The sequence below is a fragment of the Bos grunniens genome, chromosome 29 (genome assembly GCF_055505025.1).
Source record: "Bos grunniens cultivar Pamir isolate PY7600 chromosome 29, Bosgru_T2T1.0, whole genome shotgun sequence".
NCBI lineage: Eukaryota > Metazoa > Chordata > Mammalia > Artiodactyla > Bovidae > Bos > Bos grunniens.
In genome coordinates, this window is record NC_141193.1 from 10,953,218 (window position 1) to 10,976,490 (window position 23,273).

The window sequence follows — 23,273 nt, forward strand, 5'->3', positions numbered from 1 at the left end:
GTACAACCTTGCAGTGATGGCCGAATCCCTCTCTGTCTTCCATCAGGGTCGCTGCCAGCCGCATCTGGCCGCCCAGCACTTGAAAAGTGGCTGTTGAGACTGGGAATCTGACTTCTCAATTTTTAGTTACTTTTAATTAGTTCAAATTTAAATAGCTATGTGTAGCTGTGGTATTGAACGGTCCAGGTCTAACGGTTTCAAAGGGATTAGGGTCAAAGGCAACATCAGAGCCAGGTCCTGGTTGACCTGGGAAACTGCCCCTTCCGTCACCCAGGAGGGTCCGGAGTGAATCCACCAGCCTTCTCTCTGTCTCCATCTCTGCGAGCACCTCTCATTTCTTTCCTGCCAAACAGCACAGCCTCTCTCCCCATTGATCTCCTCTATAACCCTCCCGATGACTCTTTTTACTTCTCTATTTTTATTGTTTATTTATTTATTCTTTGGCCATGCCACACAGCATGCGGGATCTTAGTTCCCCAGCTAGGGATGGAACCCCCCCAACCCCTGTACCCCTGCTCTGGAAAACACAGTCTTAAACACTGGACCGCCAGGGTAGTCACCCAAATCACTCTTTTTAAAACGTAAATCAGACCATGTCACTTCTTTCCTAAAACCTAGGGTTTCCCTTTGCACTCAAAACAATATCTAGGCCCATCCATGCTGCTGCAAATGGCATTATATATGTGTGTGTATAACTGATAGGCTTCCTTGTTGGTGCTAGTGATAAAGAACCCGCCTGTCAACGCAGGAGACTTAAGAGACATGGGTTTGGCCCCTGGGTCGGGAAGATCCCCTGGAAGAGGAAATGGCAACCCACTCCGGTATTCTTGCCTGGAGAATCCCATGAACAGAGGATCCTGGTGGGCTACGGTCCATAGGGTCACAAAGAGTCAGACATGACTAAAACGACTTAGCACACACACATAAGTATAACTGATTCACTTTGCTATACAGCAGAAACCAACACAACACTGTAAATCACACTCCGATAAAAATTTAAAAAACAAAAACAACATCTAAACTCCCGCCCTGGTTTCCAAGGCCGAGTATGACCTGCTCCTCCTGCCTATAACGCTGACCTCATCTCCTACTTTGCTCTCCATTGCTAAGTCACAGCCACCACAAGTCCTCTTTGCCATCACTCAAACATGCCAGACTCACACCTGCCACAGGGCCTTGGCACATGCTGTTCCATCTGTCTGCAACATTGGTTCCCCTGAGCTGGTTCCTTGGGAGTAGTCAGTCTCAGCTCACTCATCACCTCACTGGCCATCCTATTGAAAGCAATTCCCCCTGTGTGCTCGAGTGCTAAGTTGCTCAATTGTGTCCAGCTCTTTGCAACTCCATGGACTGTAGCCCACAGGCTCCTCTGTCCATGGGATTCTCCAGGCAAGAATACTGGAGTGGGTTGCCATGCCCCCTTTCGGGGGATCTTCCCAAGCCAGGGATCGAATCCGCATCTCTTAAAGTCCCCTGCATTGGCAGGCGGGTTCTTTACCACTAGGACCACCTAGGTAGCCCAGTTCCCCCTACCTAGCCTTTCTTTCTCACCACGAAAAAGATTTGTATCTACTCTTTGTTATGATTCTTCTCCTTGCTCAAGAATGAAAGCTCTATGAGGGTAAGGGTTTTTTTCTGGCTTGGTCAGTGCTCTAACTTCAGCACCAAGAATGCTACTTGACACACAGTAGGTGCTCAAAATATTAATAGATGTGATGAATGAATGACTAGGGTGGCGTCTTCAAACTGCAGAATCTTAGAACTCTGAAACCTCGGAAGCAGGGAATTCTGGAATCCCGGACCCAGAGAATCATCTCACTACAGAGTGGCTCCGCTCACAGCCTCCCTGGGTCCTCAGACACAGCACGGGGGCTGGAAAAAAAAATCTACCCCACTCTTCTTGTTCAGTCACTAGGTCGTGTTCTACTCTCTAGGACCCCATGGACTGCAGCACGCCAGGCTTCCCTGTCTTTCACTTTTCCAGAGCTTGCTCAAACTCATGTCCATTGAGTCGATGACACCATCCAACCATCTCACCCCTGTCACCCACTTCTCCTCCTGCCTTCTATCTTTCCCAACATCCGGGGCTTTTCCAGGAAGTCAGTTCGTTGCATTGGGTGGCCACTGTATTGGAGCTTCAGCCTCAGCATCAGTCCTTGCAGTGACTATTCAGGCTTTGTTTCCTCCGCATTGATTGACAGATGACAAAACTGAAACAGAGGCCAAGGAGGGGGTGGTGGGAGGACTCACTGGCAGATCAAGATGCCGGTCTAGGCAGCCCACCGGTGGCCCCTCAGAGGACAGTGCGGGGTGGGGGGCAAGCTGGGCTACCGGGTGGAGGTGGCAGTGAGAGCCTGCAAAGCGGTTCTCACACAAGCCACCCTCCTCCTCTTCCCCAGCGGCCAGCCTTGGTGGGGGTGGGGGGACAGCCGGGGCCTGAGCCCCAGATGTGGCCCAGTCAGCAGGCCCGTGGTGGCCCGCCGAGGGGGGTCAATGCCACGACAGTTCTGGGGCTGGGGGAGGGGGTGCCCAGGCCGGCGGGCGCCTCACAATGAGGTTTTGTCCCCCGGGGGCCGCTCTCGGAGCTGTTGCTCTTAGATATATAGAAATGGATTTTGCTGGAGGCCCCAGCTGTGTGTGCTGATCAGCGCTCCCCCCGCAGGGGCCCGACTGAGGGAGGGAGAGGGCCACACTGAGACGCCTATTCTTTTCCAGCTGATACACCCCAGAGGTTTTTCCCCCTCTGCAGCCTCCCTTAAGACAATTGTTATTCTCTGCTCTGCCCCCTCCCCCACCCGGGTCAGGCCCGCCCCGCGGACAAAGTAGACACCCGCCTACGCCGAGTGATTTTTTAAAATGAATTTATTTTAGGAGTTGCCCAGGACCGCCTGGAAAATCAGCTTCTTTACAAGCCTCCCCCATCCGCAGGTCTTCCTGCCACATCCCACGTGGTGCCCAAAAAGTCTACCGTTAGAAGGCGGTCCCCATCCGTGAAGGATGCCTTGCCCTAGCAGTGGGTGGGTGGAGCTATGCATATTTTGTCCCCAGCACCCAAGTCCTCAGGCTGGGTTGTTGGGTCTCGGCCTTGAAGATGCATGCAGTGGGATGGGGCTTCCTGTTCATCTCATGGGAGCTGGCCTCGCTCAGGGGGTTCTCGCCCTGCTGTCTCCCCTGACCCCACTAAACCACTGAGAGAGGGAGCAGTGGTCCCCTGGGATCTTCGTCTCTGCGCTGGAGGAGTAGGGTGGCTGAAAGGTCCCTGACTCCAGGGCTCAGTGAAGAGTCAAGGCTGCCACCCTCCAACTCCATAATGAAGGAGGTTGAGGCTGGTGAGGGAGCCCCAGAGAACCTTGCGTAAGCAGGACTTTGAGGGAACCCATCCGTGGAGAGGAGTCCCTGCCAGTACCCTCTCCTCACCACGCCACATGAGTGAGGGACCGAGATTTCTGCGATGGCCCGGCAGACATAGCTGTCCCTGGGGCTGGCTCAGCCATTCTACAAGGCCTGTCCTCTGTACCTTCATCGCTGAGTCAACCCATTATTCCCACCTCATGGGGTAGGTAAAATACCAGGGAGGTGATTGATAAATGCGGCTTTCTCTGACTCCAGGTCAGTTCCCAGAGCCCAGCGTTGGCCCTTGAGAGGGTGTTTGGGTCAGAAAGAGGCAGCCACTCAGCAGGCAACCCTGGGGAAAGGGAGGCAGGGACATGAGGGTTAATGAGTAACGGGCTGGAGGCTGGCCCAGAGAAGGGTGGAGCACTGTGGACAGAACCCTCCCTACTGCAGCCTGCAGGACTCCGGGCCTCCTGTGGACTCACACAGCCCTTGGCACCTGCCCACTTTGCAGAGGAAGAGAGGAGGGCCCAAAGGGTGGTGAGCATGAACCCAGGGAGTCAGCAAGCGAGGGGTCCCTCGCGAGCAAGCAGGGTCACCTCTCTCCCGCTTCCCTCCCAGCTGAGATGGGACAGGCCATCCGGGTGGCCGAGTGGGGTCTGGGAGGCAAGGCGCTGCTCCAGTCCCTCCCCCATCACTCCTCAAGAGAGCCTCTCCCCGTTCCACACTCTGGCTGTGTGACCTCAGGCAAGTCACAGAACCTCTCTGATCCTCAGCTTTTGCTTCTGTTCCCCTGATAGAATAATTTGCAAACCAAATGAGACCACAAGGTGTGAAGAACCTCTGAAAACTATTAGGCGAGTGTGGAGGCCACATCCAGGGCTGGGAAGGCCTGGATTTTAGTCCTAGATCTGCCCCTGGGCCTGAGTGCCCTCGAGAAGGTTTCCACCTTTATGTAGCCTCAGTTTCCTCTGTTCAAAGAGGCCTGGGGAAAGACAGAACCACTCTGTCACCCTCCCCAACACCTCAGTCTGCACTCAGAGCTGGGAGGGTGGGCAGTGTCGGGAGGGGAAGGTCCAGGTCTGGTCAGACCTTGGCTGGGTCAGCGTTTGGGCGGCACTGGTGCAGGTCCCCTCGGACTGGCTGGAGAAACAGCGCCATCTGCTGTGTGGAGGAGGCAGACCTGGGCACCGGGCTTGCAGGAGGCCTGGCCGCCTGCCCACCCTGGCCTTGCAGCCGCTCCTCAGGCCTCACTGGCCTGGGCCAGGCTGGAAGGGGGTCCCTGGGCCTGACCAGGTCTTTTGCACCCTCCCTAGGGACGGTGGGCTAGGAGGTCTCCATGATGGTAGACCCCGAGTTCCGGTCTGAGTGCTGCCAAGACAGGCTTCCCTGGTGGCTCAGACAGTAAAGAACTTGCCTGCAATGTGGGAGACCTGGGTTTGATCCCTGGGTCAGGAAGATCCTCTGGAGAAGGGAATGGCTACCCACTTGCTTGGAGAATCCCATGGACAGGGGAGCCTGGCAGGCTACAGTCCATGGCATCACAGAGTCAGACATGACTGAGCGACTAGACACTTTCACAGGGAAGCCCTCAGCAAAGACTTCCAGTGGCCCCTGCATTCCAGTGCTACCCCGATCGGGAGTTTCAGTGCTCTCACCAACCAGCCACCTCCTACCCTTGGCTTCCAGCAGTCAGGGTCGGGGGAAGGGCAGGCATTGTCAGACCTGCCTGGTTCCCCATCCTCTCTGGTCTTGGGCCGTTTCCTTACCCTCTCTGGGTCCCAGACTCCTCAGGGGAAAGAAAGGGCCCTAATGAGGTCAGACAGATCCCCTGGCACATGTCTGACACAGGCAGGGCCCAACAAGGAGCTGCCCCCATTCAAACAGGGCTTCAAGGGTTTTCTGGTCTCTCACTGCGAGTCCAAGGGTGGTCCTGGACCAGGGCACTGACAGTGGTGACAGCTGACCTCGGTTGGCGGGTCCTCTCCTGCCACTCTGCCACTGAGATCCACCCCCACCCAACCTGCGGGGAAGAGAGGTCACTCCAGGCAGCCAGTGTGCTTCTACATCCAGTTTATACACAGCTCTATACAATATACAGAAACCTTTATATACAGATATATTTATAGAATAAGCTATATTAATTTGTCTCTTTTTTACAGCAATATTAGTTTGGATCTTTCATACATTAGGTACAAAAAAAGTCATGGGAGGATGGCACGAACAGTGCATGAGTGTCTGTGGGGCCCAGCTCTCACTATGATTGCATATGGAGGTCGCCCAGGCCCCTGGGAGGACGGGCCGGTGCCGTCCAGGAGACCTTGTGCTGCGGGTCTGGGGGACAGAGTGGGGGTCGGTCTGAGCCGAGCTGGGCTGAGGGGGGTGGCTCAGACCCCCCCGAGTGTGGTGCGTGGAGGAAGGGAGACTCACGCAGCAGGCCCATCCTCCAGGGGCGAGGTGGGGAGGGGTGGGCTGACCCGGGGGCGTCCAGGGCTGAGTCCGAGCCTGCCCCAGCCCCAAGCCTGCAACCCTGTGCGGCTGCAGCCTTGGGGGTGGGGAGCCTGTCCCTGATGGCTCAGTCCTGGGCATGGGTGGGCACCACGCCCCCTCAGAAGTCCCAGGCCCACCCTGGTGGAGGAGGAATTAAAAGGCCAGATGCCAAGCCCCCCTGCTATTGGCTAGGGTGCTAGTTGGAACTTTACTCTGATTTATGATTTGTCTTTTTTTTTTTAAACTCTAAGAGCCACTGATTCCATCTTGCTTCTGTGCGGGGTGGGGGTGGGGGGGGCAGTCAGCAGGGGCAGGAGATTGATGGTGGGTGAAGGAGACTGATGAGGGTGGGAGTCACAGAGGGTAAGGGAGGCCCAGCTCCCAGGTCTCTGTCCCCACGTGGCAGGGTGGGCAGGGGTCCCAGATACCAGTGATCGTGAGATGGGGGTCTTGGTGAGGGAAGCCCTAGGCGACCCAGGGAGGCCGTGGGTGGGCCCAGAGTAGGGGGGACCATGCCTCCGAGGAGATGAAGGCACAAGCAGGCGGTCAACGCCTCGGCACATGCCTGTCTTCCAAACCAGGGGTTGGAGTGGCCGGCGAGACGAGAGGGATGATGTGTCAGAAGCTAAGCTCATCCCGTGGCCCCTGCTGCATGGCGCCTCTCGTGTTCGCTGCCTGTTGTTTCGGCAGGCCAGGGTGGGGGGCAGCAGGCAGGGCGGGGAGGGTGGGGAGGGCGCCCCAGCCACCCCTGACCCTGTCCTCAGGGACGGCGCACACTCATGCACATGCACACACACGCCCCCACCCCAGCATGCACCACCCCCCTGCTGGGCCTCCAGGGATAGGCAGGGTCTCCACCCCATCCCCCATGCTTCCCCAACCTAGCAGGGAAGGAGCCCCTCCAGTGGAGGCTGTGCAGGCCTCAGGCTAAGCCCCTGGCCCTCCCAGGTCTCTAGCCAGGTCCCACAATACCCTACTCTTGGCCCCACTTCCTGACAACAGGACATGGCAGGTGGGAGAGGAGAGAGCCCAGCTCCCAGGAGAGAGCCCAGGGCGAGGGGCAAGGAGTGGGAGCTGCGGGGAGCGGAGGCTTGTTTGGTTTCAGATCCCAGGGCCTGGGGTGCCGAGGCCTGGGGGAGGTGATTAAAAGGGGTGGGGGGTTGGTGGGGCCTTCCTTCTGCCCAGGGCACTGGCTCTGCAGCCAGGGCTTGTCATACCTGTGCCCTCCACCCTTTGAGTGGCCAGGATCCTGGGGGTAGAAGGCAGACCAGGAAGGAACGGGCTGGCGGGGCAGGCAGGCCTGGGTACCCGGGACCCATCAACAGAGGGATCACCATGAGGGACATCAAGCAGAGATGGATGGGCCACCTCCAGGCCCCATGGCTGCCTTAGGCCCTGTGGAGGCTGGCCCCTGCCTGCTTAAAAAGGGGCAGCTGAACACGTGATTGCAAGGGCGAGGGGGGCTTGTAAGCCCAGGACACATCCTGAGCCCAGCCCAGCAGCTTCTGTAAACATACACGGCACTGCGGGCCACCTTGCGGGGGGTGGTTTACCCCCATGGGGCTGGCCAGCAGGCACCAGATCTCAGGGTGGCCAGGGCAGATGCCAGCCTGGACCACAGATGAGAATATGTGGGGAGGGGGCCGCTCTCCATCTCGGCCCTGGGAGAGCAGCCAGAGGGCAGTGATGGGGAGTCAGCATACTCATGGCCTGTCCCAGAATAGGGGGTGCCAGGATGCCCCTGTTAGAGGGCAGTCAGGCTGGGAGGGCAGAGTGCGGCCCTGGCCCCCGCTTTGGCAGGCTGTCCCTGCAGCCTCCTCCCTGCTCCACGGCCCTCCCTGTCATTCCCTATCTGGAGGGCCCAGATCCCAGCTGCCTTGGCTCTGGGGGGGTCCTAAGCTGAGGTAGGGAGGCGGACCCCCCAGCTCAGCAGCAGTGCTCAACGCCTGAGGCGACACTGGCCTGGGAGGGGCCTCTCCCCAAAGCTGCCCGGCCCGAGAGGCAGCCACCAGGAGCCCGAAGGAGCCACCTGCTCTGCCCGGGCCACGGTCGGTAGCCACTCCTGGGTGCTGCTAGCGTGCCGAGATGACCAGGTCGTCCTGCTTGGTGGGGCTGGCCCCACGGCCAGCCGGGGTAGAAGTCCGGACCTTGTCCACTGCCAGGCACTCCTGGCTGCTGAGGCCCGTGGGAGTCAGGTCCATGAGCTCGCCCGAGGAGCTGAGTGGGAAGGAGGGTGACAGCGAGATGCCCGAGGAGGGGTCGGCTGAGCCAGCGAAGAGCCGTGGGGGCTTGGGCACCAGATTGGGCTCGAACTGGGCTCGGAGCAGGATCTCCTGCTGGCTGGGGGACTTGGGGCCCTCCGCGTAGTCGCTGGTGGGGCTCTCCGGCACCACCATGCAGTAGAGGTCCTGGAAGGAACTGCTCTTGCTGTCCAAGTTGAAGAGGCTGTCGATGAACTCGGCGAACTCCAGCACCTGCGGGCTGGGTGAGTCCCCCAGGCGCCCCTCCTGCAGCGCCAGCTCTCCGCTGCGGGGGGCTGCCCCTCCGCCCCCTTCCTCCGGCTCCTCATTGGCCGCCGCGCTGGGGGGCCGCTCGGGGGTGACGCCCCCGCTGCCCAGGGCGGCCTCCAGGGGCTGCGTGTCCTGCGAGTGCTTGGACAGGCTGTCGGCTGCCAGCAGCTCGGTGCGCGAACTCAGGGATGGGTTCTCCTCGGGGATGGCCGGGTCGATGTAGAAGAGGTGGCCCTCGTCGCGCTCCAGCACGGCGTGGAGGCTAGGCGAGCCGCGGATGCTGCGGAAGCCGGAGGAACGGCGCGAGTCGAAGCTGTACAGAGACTCCGTGTCCGACAGACTCTCCATGGTGGCCAGCGGCGCCCGCCGCGCCTGCAGCTCAGCTGCCAGCCGCTCCTGGGTAGACAGCAGCAGCAGCTCTACCGGGTCCTGGCGGGCAGCTGAGGCCGCGGCCACTGGGGAGAGCAGCCGCCCCTCGGAGAAGCCCTCCAGGCTCATCTCAGATTGGGACTTGCTCCTGCAGGGGGGTGCAGGGAAGGGTGAGACTCAGAGGGGCGGGGAGACCCACCCCCAGCTCCTCTGGCTGGAGGGAACTTGGGGAGGGGAGGAGGGGAAGGTAGTTGAACGGTCTGGGGACAGGGAACCCTCATTTTTAAAACCAGCTCAGGAGACCCCAAGATAGAAGGCAGGAGGGTGGATGCAGGGCCGAGCAGGGCAGCGGTGGTGGTGGAGGGGCACTGGTACAGGTCTCATTGTGCCGACCAGGAGACTGAGGCCCAGAGAGACTGGCTGCCCCGGGGCCCTGGAGGCAGAGGTGAAGGAGAGGGAAGGAAGGAGGGAAGGCAGGGAGGGAGGCGACACAGCTGAGAGCCGCATCCACCGGGTCCAGCGCCCTCCGAGCCAGCACCCAGAGGGGGTCCCTTCCGAGCTGCTGTCACTTCCTTCCTCACCCTGGGGTCCCTCCTACCTCTCCCAGGGGGTGTAGCCCTTTGCTGGATGGGGCCCTGGAGCCCCGGGCTCCGCACACCGGCCTGCAGGGAGTGACTGAAGGACCAGCGATGGGGAGGCAGCAGCTACTGTGGCTGCACAGACACTGGCTCCCCCATCTGGTCAGCAGCAGGGAGAGAGGTCCAGGTGTGCCCACCAAGGGCTGGGAAGCCGCCAGCACCCTTCTCAACAGCCTTGGAGCCAGATTTGTCACCTGGACCCAGGACCTGGGAAGGAAGGGTCCCAGAGAGGAAGGAGGAGCCCCACCCGCCTCAAGAGCTACTGCCTCAGAGCCCCCAAAGAGTGTGCATGAAAGCGGGGGGTGTGTGTGCACACCTCTGTTTCTGTGTGCAGCATGCATACCAGGCATTTGCATATCAGCCGGTCCAGGTATCTGAGTGGCTGGGTCTGGGCATAGTGCATCCCTCATTTACATGCATGGCTGCCTGTGCAAGTGTAGCCCTGTGTACATAGAAGTGTGTTGGCTGTCTTGATGTGTCCTGTATGTAAGTCTGTCTGTATGCAGCTTTGTACACTCAGAGCTACTATCTGTGAACACAAGTATATACAAATGTAAGTTTTAATACATGATGCAAAGAGCAGACTCACTGAAAAAGACCCTGATGCTGGGAAAGATCGAAGGCAGGAGGAGAGGGGGACGACAGAAGATGAGATGGTCGGATGGCATCACTGACTCAATGGACATGAGTTTGAGCAAACTCCAGGAGGTGGGAAAGGACAGGGAAGTCTGGCATGCTCCAGTCCAGGGAGTCACAAAGAGTCGGACACGACTGAGTGACTGAACAACAACAAATGTGTGTGTTTCTGTGTAAGTGCACGGGTGTCCACCTGTTTGGGTCTAAATGGCCAATGAGTGAATCTGTGTTTGTGACCAGGGGTGAATGCATCCCTAGACACCCACTGGTTCATGTGGGCTTCAGTGGTGGCAGGCTGAGGGGCAGTAGGGGGCAGAGCAGGAGCGACCCCAAACAGGGGGCAATCCTTCCTATGCACACGGACAGAGCTGTGTGAACATACGAGGGCCCAGGGTGTGTATACAAAGGTCCACAAGCATTCACGCTCTGAAGGCACACTTGGGGCCCCTGCACGCACTCTCTGGGGTGGGGGACAGCACTGACCTGATGCTGCTGTTCCGGTGGTCTGCAGCGGGCAGCTCCAGGGCCAGGCCAGCAGGCACGGGTGGCCCCGTGGGCAGCGGCTGCTGCTGGAAGATGAGCTCGGGGGTTAGGTCCACCTCTGTGGGGCTCACCATGACCTTTGCAGCGGACAGCAGGGCAGTCTTCCCCTTGTTGTAGTTCTCCAGCACCTGGGGATGGGACGGAGAAGCAGGCAGTGGCTGAGGGGTGACAATCACGTGTGGACGCAGGGTGGCAGGCCAGGCCTCTCAGGCCCAACAGACCTTCATGGGGTCAGCTGGGCCCACTATCCTTCCTACCAGTTCCCCGCTCCTCCAGGAAGGCCAGGGACGGGCCCTATGATGTAGCTTCACCCCACAAATGGGCCAGATTGGAGCATCCCTGTGGTCGGCCGTTCCATGGCCGGGAGATGGCCAAGGCAGCCCCTGCTTGGCTGTGTATCCACCCAGCGCCAGGTGGCTTCGGGGTTTCTGAGCCCAGCCTGCTTCAGGGACAGGTCCTCACGAATCTTCTAGACCCTCCCACCCCAGGACCACACGGTGGTGTAGACAGAGCCGGGTGTGCGGGCCAGGACACGAAGGGGCTCCCTGGCCCACTGGGTGTCCAGGGAGTGCACGCTTCTGAGTGTTGTCGCCCCCTTGTGTGTGATGTGGGGACGGACCCGGCCAGCGTGGGGTGGGGGTGGGCCGCAGCTCACCTTGTTGAGCCCCTCCATGACCACGTAGGGGAGGTGCTCGTGCAGCATGGCCGGCGAGATGATCACCTCGTTGAAGGCCTTGTTGTCGCCCCAGATGGCGAAGTACGTGGGCTCCTCCTGCTCGCAGCAGCTGAGGGGTACAGGGGCCAGAGGGAAGCAGGGGGCGCGGGGGGCAGCCTGGCCTTGGCCCCCAGGCCCCTGGCCCTGCTCTCGGCCCTGGGTGGATTTGGAGACCCTTGCCTGGCTGGGCCAGCTGGGCTGTGTCCCTGGGCTCCTCGCTCCCCACCCACGCCAGGAACATCTTTGCCAAACGGAGCCAGAGAGGCTGACCTGGGGCCTCAGTCCTGACCCTCACAGAGTCTTTGATCAGTTGTGGTCTCAGCCATTCCTGCTCCACCCCTGGGGCAGGGTCCCAGCTCACAGCCCAGCCCTCTGAGAGAGTGGAGTGGGGGGAGCGAGGTGGGAGAAGTCTCTCTGATGCCCCCCTTCCTCTTCTCTCTCCTGCCCCCACCAGCTGACTGCCAGCTGATCCCAGCAGTGACGCCAACTGACAGCTGAGGTGTGGGCCAGCCAGGGCATTTGCTTTTAAATGGATGCAAGTGGGGAGAGCTGTCCTGGGGGAACACCAGGGAAGAGCTGATGCTGGGGGCATGGGCTGGCCAGTCATTCCATGTCCAGGGCCCAAGGCTGGGGCAGCCCCATGGTGGGGGCCCTGGCCCATCACTGCCCAGCCTTTGCCCCCTGCCCTGAGGGTGACCGAGTGAAGGTCGGCCCATCCCCTGCCCCCCTGCCCCGGCCGCTGCCGCCTCCCAGTGGCCTGGGTCACAGGCAGCACCTACCAGCACTGCTCCGCTGGGTGATTGTGGACCACGTGGATGATGCGGCCGGGGGGGTAGAGGGGAGTGCTGGCTGACAGGGCGATGGTCAGGTCGCTGGGATGAGTCCAGAGCCGCGTGCTGGCCAGGGTGGTCACCTCCACCTCCTCGGGCAGCTCTGACTTGGGGATGCATTTGGTGGCCCCCACAATGATTCGCCACTGTGGGGACAAGGGGAGAGGCAGGGTCAAGGCTGAGCAGCGCCAGCCAGCTGGGGAAGTGCTCAGAAGGAGGGTTTACAGGTGACGGGGGAGCTGGGAGGGGGCAGGGGAAGGGCAGCGCCCACTGAAGAGGCAGAGGCTAGAGTGCTTGGCGGCCACGATGGCCAAAAGGTGCCAGAGACAGCTGGCATGGGATGGCTGAATTTTGGGGCTGCAAGACCAGTCAACCCCTTGTGGAGCGACGGGAAACAGGCCCAGCGAAGGAAGGGGACTTGCTCTAAGCTGTAAGTCAGAGGCAGAACAGACCCTGAAGCTCAGGCCAGCTGCACCCACTCGGCCAGGTCAGCGTCGGGTCCCCCACACTGCCTCCTGGGCCAGACGAGTGCCTGGGAGGGGCAGCTCCACATCCTGGAAGCAGGCTCCTCCTAAGGCTCTGCTGCCTGCCCACCCTAGCACCTGGGACCTGGCCCAGCGCCCTGCCTGCCAGAGGGTCCTGGGCACCAAGGCTGGGCTGAGAAGGTGAGTGGAGTGAGGGCCTGCCTGCCTGCCCTGGGGTGCCTGGCCACAGCCTGCCCACCTTTGGCTTAGCACATTGAATGCCAGCTTGCTACAGGAGAAGCCCCCAGTGTCCTGCCCTACACGGGCCTGAGTGGGGGTTAGGAAGGGCTGGCCCTCTCCTCTCAGCTGCAGGCAAAAGCAGAACTCACCGCCCCCAGGTCCCCTCTGCGGGTGAACTCCGGCCTCCCTGAGCCTGGGGGATCGCGGTGGGCTTTGGAGGAGGACTTCCGGTCACACGGGACCACTAAACCTCGGGACTGCTTTGGCCTGACTGTATAGGTGGCTCTGGGCCCAGGGGCTAGGACTCAGGAGTCCTCAGCTCCAGTCCTGACTGTGTTACAACTGGCTTTGTGAGCAAAAGCGAGCCCCTTGCCCACTGTGGGGCTCAGTTTCTGCATCTGCACAAGGACAGGCAGCGGGCAGCTGGGGGCAGCTGAGGGCAGCGTGGAGATGCTGAGAGTCTATGAGCCTGAGGTCCCCAAGACACCAATCACACCCTAGTCTGGCCTCCCGCAGCGGGGGCCTCCTGTGCTTTGTGCTGAGAGGGGGTGGCCAGGAGGAGGTCGGGGAGACTAGAGCCCTGGGTGCCCAGGCAGGAGAGAGGGGAGCGAGCTCACTTTGGGCTTGGTGCTTCGCTGCAGGACATCCAGGAGCTGTCTGCGGAAGCCTTCCAGCTGGGAGAGGCCGATCCTGGGGGAGGGACCAAGACAGAACATCAGCCAGGGCCGGCCAGGGATGGGGAGGTGGGGGTGAGGGGCAGCTGCAGCCCCAGGATCAAGGAGACCTGTCCATCAGGGTCACGGGGCGGGCGGAGGAGGGCCTGCAGCTCAGCAGGGCCCAGCCAGGAAGTGGGCCCAGGAAGGGGGCAGAGCAGGCAGGGCCCACCTTGTCCTCTCACCCTGGACACGAGTGGCGGGGGTTCTGGGGTCCCTCGAAGAGGTGGGAATCTCAATGAGAAAGACGGGCCACCTGGGTGAGGGCCTGAGGGGGAGGACAGCCCAGACCAGGCCAGTGGAGAGAGGGACTGACTTGCCTGGGAACAAGGTCTTTGCCCAGAACCACAGCAGTCACAAACTCCTTGGAGTACTCCATGGCATCCTCGCTGCAAGGGAAGCCAAGGGGGCGCTAAGGCAGGGGAGGGGTGCGGTGTGTTCCCCGGGGTAGGGGGGCGGTCTGCTCCAGCATTCCTGAGCCAGTTTCTTGACTTGAGACCCTCTGGGGGGAGACTTCCCTGGTGGTCCAGTGGCTAGGGCTCCACGCTCCCAAGGCAGGGGGGCCTGGGTTCGATCCCTGGTCAGGGAACTAGATCCGACATGCGGCAACTAAAAGATCTCGCAGGCCGCAAGGAAGAGCAAAGACCTCCAGTGCCACAGCTAAGACCTGGCACGGCCAAATAAAGAAATTAAAAAAAAAAAGACCCCCGTGGGGAGTAGGGCTGGGGTCCCTGCCCCGCCTACTCTGTCAGCAAGGCTTTGCTGGGGCTGGATCCCAGGGTGGGCCTGGCATTTGACAGAGCGCCCGCTTCCACGCTGCAGGCCGTCCCCAGGTTCCCTGATGACCAGATGCCAGCCTGCCCAGTGTAGCCCCCGGCCCAAGCCAGCACCCCCCACCGCCCACCCTTGGCCCCACCAGCCCCAGCCAAGCGCCCCCTGGACCGCTTACCTCAGCAGGCCCCCTGGGGGGGAGTAGGCAAAGCACTTGAGGGTTGGGTACTGGGGTCTCAGGAGGAAGGAGAGGATGGCGGCGGTGCCCGCGCCCAGGGAGTGGCCGACCACAATCAGGCCGTAGTGTTTGGTTCCGCGGCCCTGGGGGCGGAGAGCAGCCCTGAGAGCCCTGCCCTGCTGCCTGCCAAGCTCACCCCAGGGAGGCAGAGGGCGCTTCCCAGAGTGCTGGGATCACATCTGTGCTGTGTTGGGCAGAGGAAGAACCAAGCTAGACACCCATGGAGCAACTTCTTAGAGAGACTATTTAACAAACTCCTACTCATCCTTCAAAACCTTGCACAGAGGAGAAGCCCTTCCTGATTTTCTAGGAGAGGCTAACTTCCTCCAAGACATTGCGTCTGTACATGGGATTGTTGCTGTCGTTCAGTCAGTTAAGCTGTGTCTGACTCTTTGCAACCCCATGGACTGTAGCCCACCAGGCTCCTCTATCCATGAGGTTTCCTAGGCAAGAATACTGGAGTGGGTAGCCATTTCCTTCTCCAGGGGATCTTCCTGACCCAGGGATTGAATCTGGGTTCATTGGCAGGTGGATCCTTTACCGCTGAGCCACCAGGGAAGCCTGCACTCGGGACAGACCTTTGTATGAGTGATTATGCTCTATTATGGCCATGTGGTCACCTGCTCCCATCCCCGGGCCCCAACAGCTGCACCAGGTCTCCTGAGCCCAGGGACGGCTTGGCTTTGGGAAGGACAATTGGGAGCCCCTCGGGAGCCGCCTGCCTGCACAGGGAGGGGTGGGCAGTGGGCTGGGCTCAGGTCAACCCAACCACAGCAGTGCCCCTTCTATCTGCTCTGCAATCGCATTCTGTGTTCTTGCTGCTCAGCATCTCAGAAGCCCGGGACCTGAGCCACCTTTGTGCCTCGGATGCCTGGCACCATAATGCAGGTGGGGCCGAGCAGAGGTGTCCAAGAGGAGCTGGTACCAAAGAAGAAAGGGCCAGAGCGGGTGGGAGGGACTGAGCAGCGAGGAGAGGGCTGGGGGCCTGCGATGGAAGGAGAGTATCCGAGTCCAGCTTGTAGCGGTGGGGTGGGGAGGGCGCCATCATTCACCCATTCTGTCCCCAGCCTGTCGCCTTGCGGGAGGGCTTGCGGCATGAAAAACCCCTCACCAGGTCTCGCCCGAAGGCCTGGGACAGGACCATCTCCTGCTCCAGCTTCTTCTTGATATACTCGGCCGAGAGGACCATCCCCTGGGTGAGGAGGAACAGAGATGGGTGTCACTATCATGGGGAGGCACGGGGGCCCGTCAGGGACCAGTGAGACCAGTGATGGGAAGCTCAGCAACCCTGTCCCACCCGCGTCCCCCTTGGGTCCTCAGGACAACCTGGAGGGGGGCTGGGGGTGCTGGTGGATACTTGGTCACGTCATTCCCATTTCACAGATGAGAAAACTGAGGCCCAGAGGGATTGTGGGTCTAAGAGGAACCAGTGAGATCCCTTCTCCGTTGCCTCCTTGAGCTCTCTCTTGTGGGACAGGGTCTGGGCTGCGCAGGGCTGTGGGGGTCCTGGCAGGTGGCGGGCAGTGGACCTTCCAGACTGATCCACACGCTCTGACCATCTCTCTCTTGGTGAGAGGAGCGACTCCGGAGGAGCCCCTGCCCCAACCACGGGCCAGACATGCCTGCTGGCAGCAGAGTGGAGAAACCTGGGGGCCACTGGGGGCCCATGAGAGCGGGTGGGGGGTACCTTGTGTCCCAGCCAGGTGCCGTGGTGGCCCTCCACGGGGAGGCGCTCGGCGTCACCGGTCAGGTCTGTCAGGGCGTCCTGGAGGGCAGGGAGGACAGTGAGGCATGGGACTGAGAACAGGGAGAAGGAGATGGGCTTCTTCTTCACAGCCCCGGGGCTGTGAGGGGCCGGGGCCGGGCGGGGCCGCTGGGCGGCGTACCTTGGGGGACAGGGTTCCCCGGATGCTGATCACCACCTTCTTCTTGTCGTGGTCCACCGCCACGTAGAAGGGGGTTTCATAGACCTGGCAGGAGGGCAGCTCGTGAGCCTCAGTGGCCCTGTGCTGGGGCCGGACGCGGGGCAGTGACGGAGCAGGTCCCCTTCGGGGCCCAACTCTGGCTCCACCGGCCCCTGAGCCCCTGAGGCCTGGGGTCACAGTAGGTCCCTCCCAGCCCAGCACCCAGCCTGCCCTGCCCTCCCAACTCCGCTGACTCAGGCGCCCTGAGTACCACGTCCTGCCTGCCCAGTCCGAGAGGCTGCCCTCTCCCCTCCCCAGTGCCTCTCCATGTCCCTCAATTCCTTCCCCCAAAGGCTGGAGCCAGGAAGACCCAACAGCAGGTGCAGGGCTGGGGTCCACGTCCTAGCTCCAGAGTGAGCACAGGCCAGGATGTGGGGAGAAGGAGGCGGCCCAGCTCTGGTTTGCCCACCTAGGGGAGCCATGCCAGCCAGGCCGAGGGCTCCTGCCACCGAGGGGGCCCCCGCCCTGCCTGCCCCCTGCAGCTTGCGCAGGACCCAGGCTGTGGGGAGGCTGCGCACCAGCCCGCCGGACCCTCACCGCGTCGTGGCAGGACGTGTAGACGATGTCCACCGCGGTCATGTTCTCGTCCAGGAAGTGGCGTCGAATGGCGATGGCGTTGCAGCCGCAGCAGTTGTCTTCCTCGATGGTGACTCCAGGGGCGAAGCGGGGCCGGGCGGGGCACAAGCAGCACCTGGGCGGGTGGCAGAGGGCTCAGAGCCCGGGCCCCTAATGGAGCCACGGTCTCCCCCATCCTTTGGGGAACCTGTTCTTGCAGCCAGCCCCACGCCTTCTCTGAAAGCCTCTCTTGCAAAGCTCTCCAGCCCATTCCCCCATCCTTGCCTTATTCGGCCTCTTGACAACATGTGACCCGGGGGTCTCTCCCGCCCCCTTTTACTCTCTCCATTCGGCGGGAGGCACCCCCTCTCCTGGACTGCTTCTCCTCACCCGTGTCTTCTCACTGAGACCAGAGGTCAGCCCCGGACCTCCTCTTCTTTCTAATGACATGAGCTCCTGAGGCCTCACCCACTCTTGGGCTTTAAATACCACCTGAGTGCTAAAAAGCCCCCCAGAACTGCTCGCATTCAACCGCCTATGAAAACCCTCCTCCCAGATGTCCCCCAGGATTGCAGTCCTCTCAGCCCCAGATCCCAAGGGCCTAGCCCCCTGTGCTTCAACAGTCCCCCACACCCACCCCTGAGCGTTCAGCCCACACTTAGAGCCAGCTCATATCCCATATCATCAGTCAGCACATCCATCAGCTGTGCCTTCAAATTCACATCTAGATGCCAAATGCTTTCCGTTTCTTGCCTCCCACCCCGCCGCCCTGCTCCAAGCCACCTTATCCCTGCCTCCCTGCCTCAGAGCGTCACAGGGGCTCCTGAATGGTCCTTCTCACTCACAGCCGCCCCTTACGTTCTCAGCCAGTGACCTTTTATGATAAAAGATGAGGCGGCATCGCTGTGGCTCAGTGGTAAAGAATCTGCCTGCCAATGCAGGAGACATGGGTTCGATCCCTGGTCTGGGAAGATTCCGCATGCCTTGGACCAACTAAGCCCATGAGCCGCAACTATTGAGCCTGTGCTCTAGAGCCCAGGAATTGCAACTATCGAGCCCACCCTCTGCAACAAGAGAAGCCACTGCAGTAAGAAGCCTGCATACGGCAAGGAAGAGTAGCCCCCACTCTCCACAGCTACAGAAAAGCCCGTGCAGCAACTAAAACCCAGCACAGCCAAAAATAAATAAATAAAATTATTTTTTAAAAAAGATATAAGATGAGCCACATCACTGCACTCAACACCTTCCAATGCTGCCCTTCCTGCCCGGTGTAAACACCAGAGTCCGAGCAAGCACCAAGGGCCCAGCTCCATCTGGCTCTGTTCTCTGGCCTGTTGCCTCCCATTCCTCTTGGAGGCACTGGGGATACATTCCTGCCTCAGCATCTCTGCACTGCTGTTCCCTCTGCCTGGAACATTCTCCTCCTGGATACTGTGTGGCTGGATCCCTCACTTCTTGAGGCCTCTGCGCAGTTTATACTGCTTTGAAATCTTCTTGGGGCCACCTCATATGACAGCTAGCCCCTGCCCAGTGTTCCCCAGTTTGACCACACAGTCAGCTCAATTTTTCTCCAAAATACTCCTGTGCTCCAAAGCGCTGCATTTCATGTCTGTGCCTCCCCAGCACCAAAAACACAGTTGTTGCTCAGTTGTTCAGTCGTGTCTGACTCTTTTCGAGCCCATGAACTACAGCATGCCAGGCTTCCCTGTCCTTCACAATCTCTCAGAGTTTGCTCAAACTCATGTCCATTGAGTCGATGATACCATCCAACCATCTCATCCTCTGTTGCCCCTTTCTCCTCCTACCCTCCTCAGTCTTTCCCAGCATCAGAGTGTTTTCCAATGAGTTGGCTCTTCGCACCAGGTGGCCAAAGTATTGGAGCTTCAGCTTCAGCAGCATTCCTTCCAATGAATATACAGAGCTGATTTCCTTTAGGAGTGACTAGTTTGATCTCCTTGCAGTCCATGGGACTCTCAAGAGTCTTCTCCAACACCACAGTTCAAAAGCATCAGTTCTTCGGCACTCAGCCTTCTTTATGGTCGAACTCTCACATCCATACGTGACCACCGGGAAAACCATAGTCAAAGCTATGGACCTTTGTCGGCAAAGTGATATCTCTGCTTTGTACTACTCTTCCTAGGTTTGTATAGCTCTTTTTCTAAGGAGCAAGTGCCTTTTAATTTCATGGCTGCAGTCACAGTCCGTAGTGATTTTGGAGCCGAAGAAAATAAAGTTTGTCACTATTTCCATTTTTCCCCCATCTATTTGCCATGAAGTGATGGAACCAGATGCCATGATCTTAGTTTTTTGAATGTTGAGTTTTAAGCCAGCTTTTCCACCCTCCTCTTTAACCTTCATCAATAGGCCCTTTAGTTCCTCTTTGCTTTGTGCCATAAGGGTGGTATCATTTGCATATCTGAGGTTACTGATATTTCTCCTGGCAATCTTGATTCCAGCTTGCACTTCATCCAGCCCGGCATTTTGCATGATGTACTCAGCATATAAGTTAAATAAACAGGGTGACAATACATAGCCTTGACATACTCCTTTCCAAATCTGGAACCAGTCCATTGTTCCATGTCCGGTTCTAACTGTTGCTTCTTGACCTGCATACAGGTTTCTTAGGAGGCAGGTAGGGTGGTCTGCTATTCCCATCTCTTGAAGAATTTTCCACAGATTATCCACATAATCAAAGGCTTTAGTGTAGTCAATGAAGCAGAAGTAAATTTTTGGGGGGATTCTCTTGCTTTTTCTATGATCCAGAAGATGTTGGCAATTTGATCTCTGGTTCCTCTGCCCTTTCAAATCCAGCTTGTACATCTGGAATTTCTCAGTTTACACACTGTTGAAGCCTAGTTTGAATGTTTTTGAGCATTACCTTGGTAGCATGTGAAATAAATGCAATAGTGGGATAGTTTGAACATTCTTTGGCATTGCCCAAAACACAGTAGGCTCCCCCAAAATGAATGGGTGAGCTGCTGAGCAGGGCACCCAGCCTGGGTGCAGTTACCCCTTCCGCCACCAGAGGGAGCTAGCGCCCAACATATGGGGCTCAGGGACCCAGAAAGCATGTGACCCAAATCTGCCTGCTTTCCTATTGCTGTTCAGTCGCTCAGTTGTGTCTGACTCTTTGCGACCCCATGGACTGCAGCATGCCAGGCTTCCCTGTCCTTCACCATCTCCTGGAACTTGCTCAAACTCATGTCCATCAAGTTGGTGATGCCATCCAACCATCTCATCCTCTGTCGTCCACTTCTCCTGCCTTCAATCCTGCCCAGCGTCAAGGTCTTCTCTAATGAGTTGGCTCTTTGTATCAGGTGGCCAAAGTATTGGAGCTTCAGCATCAGTCCTTCCACCGAATAGTCAGGGTTGATTTCCTTTAGGATTGACTGGTTTGATCTCCTTGCAGTCCAAGGGACTCTCCAGAGTCTTCTCCAACACCACAGTTCAAAAGCATCAATTCTTCAGTGCTCAGCCTTTTTTATGGTCCAACGCTCACATCCACACAAGACTACTGGAAAAACCATAGCTTTGACTAGATGGACCTTTGTTGGCAAAGTAATGTCTCTACTTTTTAATATGCTGTCTAGGTTTGTCATAGCTTTTCTTCCAAGAAGCAAGCGTTTTTGATGTCATGGCTGCAGCCACCATCTGCTTTCCTGATTTGACGGCTAAGATTTTACTAAGAATCCTAGATTTAGGTGATACGGAGAGGTCTGTCTTTTCTGCAGCAGCCCCTGAGGGACTGATGCAGACCTCCCAATGGAAAGAGGCCTCCATGGGAAAACCCAGGGTCAAGCCACGTCTTGGAAGCGACTGGGCCTGGGGTGGGCAACCACCTCCATTTACTCCGTGAGACCCCTCCCCTCTCCCCTGCCACTGCTGGCCCAAGTGGACACAGCTCTAGGTCTGTGGGCCAGGCTCTTGTTTTCAGGCAGCTATCAGCCCTCTCCAACTTCAGCCTGGCCCTCCAGCACCGAGCATGTGACGGCCACAGCGTGGCCTGGGGAGACAGAGACCCTGGCTGGAATCCTTGCTCTGGTGGCCCTTCCTGACTGCGATGCCCTGGGGGGGACAGGCGCCAATAGCTACTTCACAAGGTTGGGGTGAGATCAGAGGCCCAAGATGCAGAAAGAGCCTGGCACACGGTACGCACCAGAGAGGGCAGCCCCCGAGTCAGTGATCTGGGGGCCTGGGGAACCACAAGAGCGGCAGGGCCAGCAGCCTGGGAGGGAAGGCCCATGGCACCTTTGAGGCCAGCACTCCCGCCTAGAGGAGGCTGGGTGCTGAGGGGCTCAGAGGCCATGGGAGCCCTGAGCAGTTGCTTGGCCTTTGTCAGGGCCTCTCCTGCCCACAGGAGACCAACCACCAGACGTCCAGGGCAGGGCTGGGGCTGAATGGGGGTGTCCCCAGGGTTGGGGGGTGCATACGCAGGCCTGGCTTGCCATGCTTTGCATGGTTTGGGAAAACCACTCCAGATGACAGGCCTTGGCCTGAGGCAGGTGGGTAGTCCTTCATCTAGCCCGTGCTGGGAACCTGGGCTGCTGCGGACAGGCTGGGCTCGGAGAAGGGAGCCTGACCCTCTGGGCTGTAGGCTGGGAGTTCAGGCCCGCCTCTTCTCCACCTTCCAGCACCCGGCTCTTCTCAGCAGGGACCCAGCTGGGCCCTCCCGGGTCTGAGGTCTTTCTGCTGCCTCTTCTGGCGGCTCTGACAAGCTGATATGAATGCAGCCTTGCCCCTGTTGGCAGAGCGCCTCAGATGCCCAGACCGCCAGGGACACCGCCGCCCCCCCCCACCGCCCCCGTCCCGGATCCTGCCCCAGCAGGAGAGGCCTGCCTGTGCAAATGACGTCCCTGCCCTGCCAGTGAGTAATGGAGCAGGGCTGTGGGAGCCCAGGTCTCAGGACCCCTGGAGCCGGGCTCATTCCGAGGACCTCTCAGTGGCCGCAGGGGCTCCAAGGATGCTGCCTGTGGGCTGGCAGAGACAGGGAGGGGCGTGGGGTACCCTGGTTGGCTCTATCAGTCACTGGGGGATGGTGACGACAACCCAGAGAGCCCCCCGGCTTTCTGGGGAAAGGACACTGAAGGAGGGGGTGGCTGCCATGGGCCCTGAGGGAAGGGGTGTGGTGGACAGAAGCTGCCCGCCCAACATGCCAGCCTGTCTGAAACAGGGAACCTCGGCAACCATCCTCCTTCTGTCAGGCTTGGGCAGAAGGTGGAGATGCCAGAGAAGGGGAGGGGCCCTCACGGAGCTGAGCCCTCCTCTGGCCCACTTAGGAAGGCAGAGTCCACTCCGGCCGCCCCCCGCAGTTGGCTGAGGGCGGCACCCAGCTGAGGTCTTGCCAATTCCTTGTGAAGAGGATTGGAGCCGTTCACAAAGGGCCTTCTTGCTGCCTTTCCAGAGGCTTCTTTGGATTGGGCCTCTACCCAGAAAGGCCTTTCTTCCAGAAAGGCAGAGCACAGGAGGGGAGTTGGGGGAAGGGAGGGTGTGGGCAGAGGGGAGTGGTCAAGAGGGGTGGGGAGGGAGATGGAGGGTAGGGTGAAGGAAGTGGCCTGCCAGCCAGATGCTGGGTTCATTTCAGCCTCTCAGAACAGCTCCAGGAGGCATGTGTTTCAATCCCCATTTCACAGATAAGCAAACTGAGGCTTGCAGAGGTGTGCTGACTTGCCTGACTCTGAAAGTGACAAAGTATGGGTTCAACCCACAAAGTGTGATTCCAAAACCCCAGCCAGGATAACACAGAACCAGAAAGGTCCTGGCCCAGAGATGGTGCAGAGGAGCAGCATGCCTGACTCTGAAAGTGACAAAGTATGGGTTCAAACCCACAAAGTGTGATTCCAAAACCCCAGCCAGGATAACGCAGAACCAAAAAGGTCCTGGCCCAGAGATGGTGCAGAGGAGCAGCAGCGTGGGCTGCAGCGGGCACGGTGGCAGGCCCCGCCCCACCATGGGCTGGCCCGGCATTGTGACCTCAGCCCTTCTGCACTCGCCATAGGCGGGGATCCAGGAGGGGCCGGGGTACTCACGAGCAGGACCGGGCCAGCTGGCAGAGGCCGCAGGCGGGTTTCCGCATCAGGTACATGGGCCAGCCATAGGCAGCCAGGGCAAAGAGCATGTAATAGCAGACCTCCTTATAGCGGAGCATCTCGTGCTGGAAGAGAAGAGGCAGAGGAGGGTCACTTCCTGCCCTTCCTGCCTGTAGCCTCGGCGCCCACGGGCTCCCCTCCATAGAGGCGATGGAGGTGGGAGCTGCCCTCCCCACAG

General features: G+C 59.3%; 1 protein-coding gene across 3 annotated transcripts in view; it reads right to left on the bottom strand.

Moving 5' to 3' along the window:
* Positions 1–5,389: 5,389 nt before the first annotated feature.
* Positions 5,390–23,273, bottom strand: part of DAGLA (diacylglycerol lipase alpha) — a 66,448-nt gene continuing 48,564 nt past the window's right edge. For all 3 annotated transcript variants that reach the window (XM_086383552.1, XM_086383553.1, XM_086383554.1), the window contains 12 exons: positions 23,036–23,160; positions 16,992–17,145; positions 16,377–16,460; positions 16,178–16,255; positions 15,602–15,682; positions 14,431–14,573; positions 13,802–13,870; positions 13,386–13,458; positions 12,014–12,210; positions 11,175–11,304; positions 10,460–10,647; positions 5,390–8,850 (listed from right to left, as the gene is read on the bottom strand). In XM_086383552.1, coding sequence (XP_086239678.1) covers positions 7,896–8,850; positions 10,460–10,647; positions 11,175–11,304; positions 12,014–12,210; positions 13,386–13,458; positions 13,802–13,870; positions 14,431–14,573; positions 15,602–15,682; positions 16,178–16,255; positions 16,377–16,460; positions 16,992–17,145; positions 23,036–23,160 — 2,277 coding nt within the window. In that variant the 3' untranslated portion in view covers positions 5,390–7,895. The remainder of the gene's footprint in view (positions 8,851–10,459; positions 10,648–11,174; positions 11,305–12,013; positions 12,211–13,385; positions 13,459–13,801; positions 13,871–14,430; positions 14,574–15,601; positions 15,683–16,177; positions 16,256–16,376; positions 16,461–16,991; positions 17,146–23,035; positions 23,161–23,273) is intronic.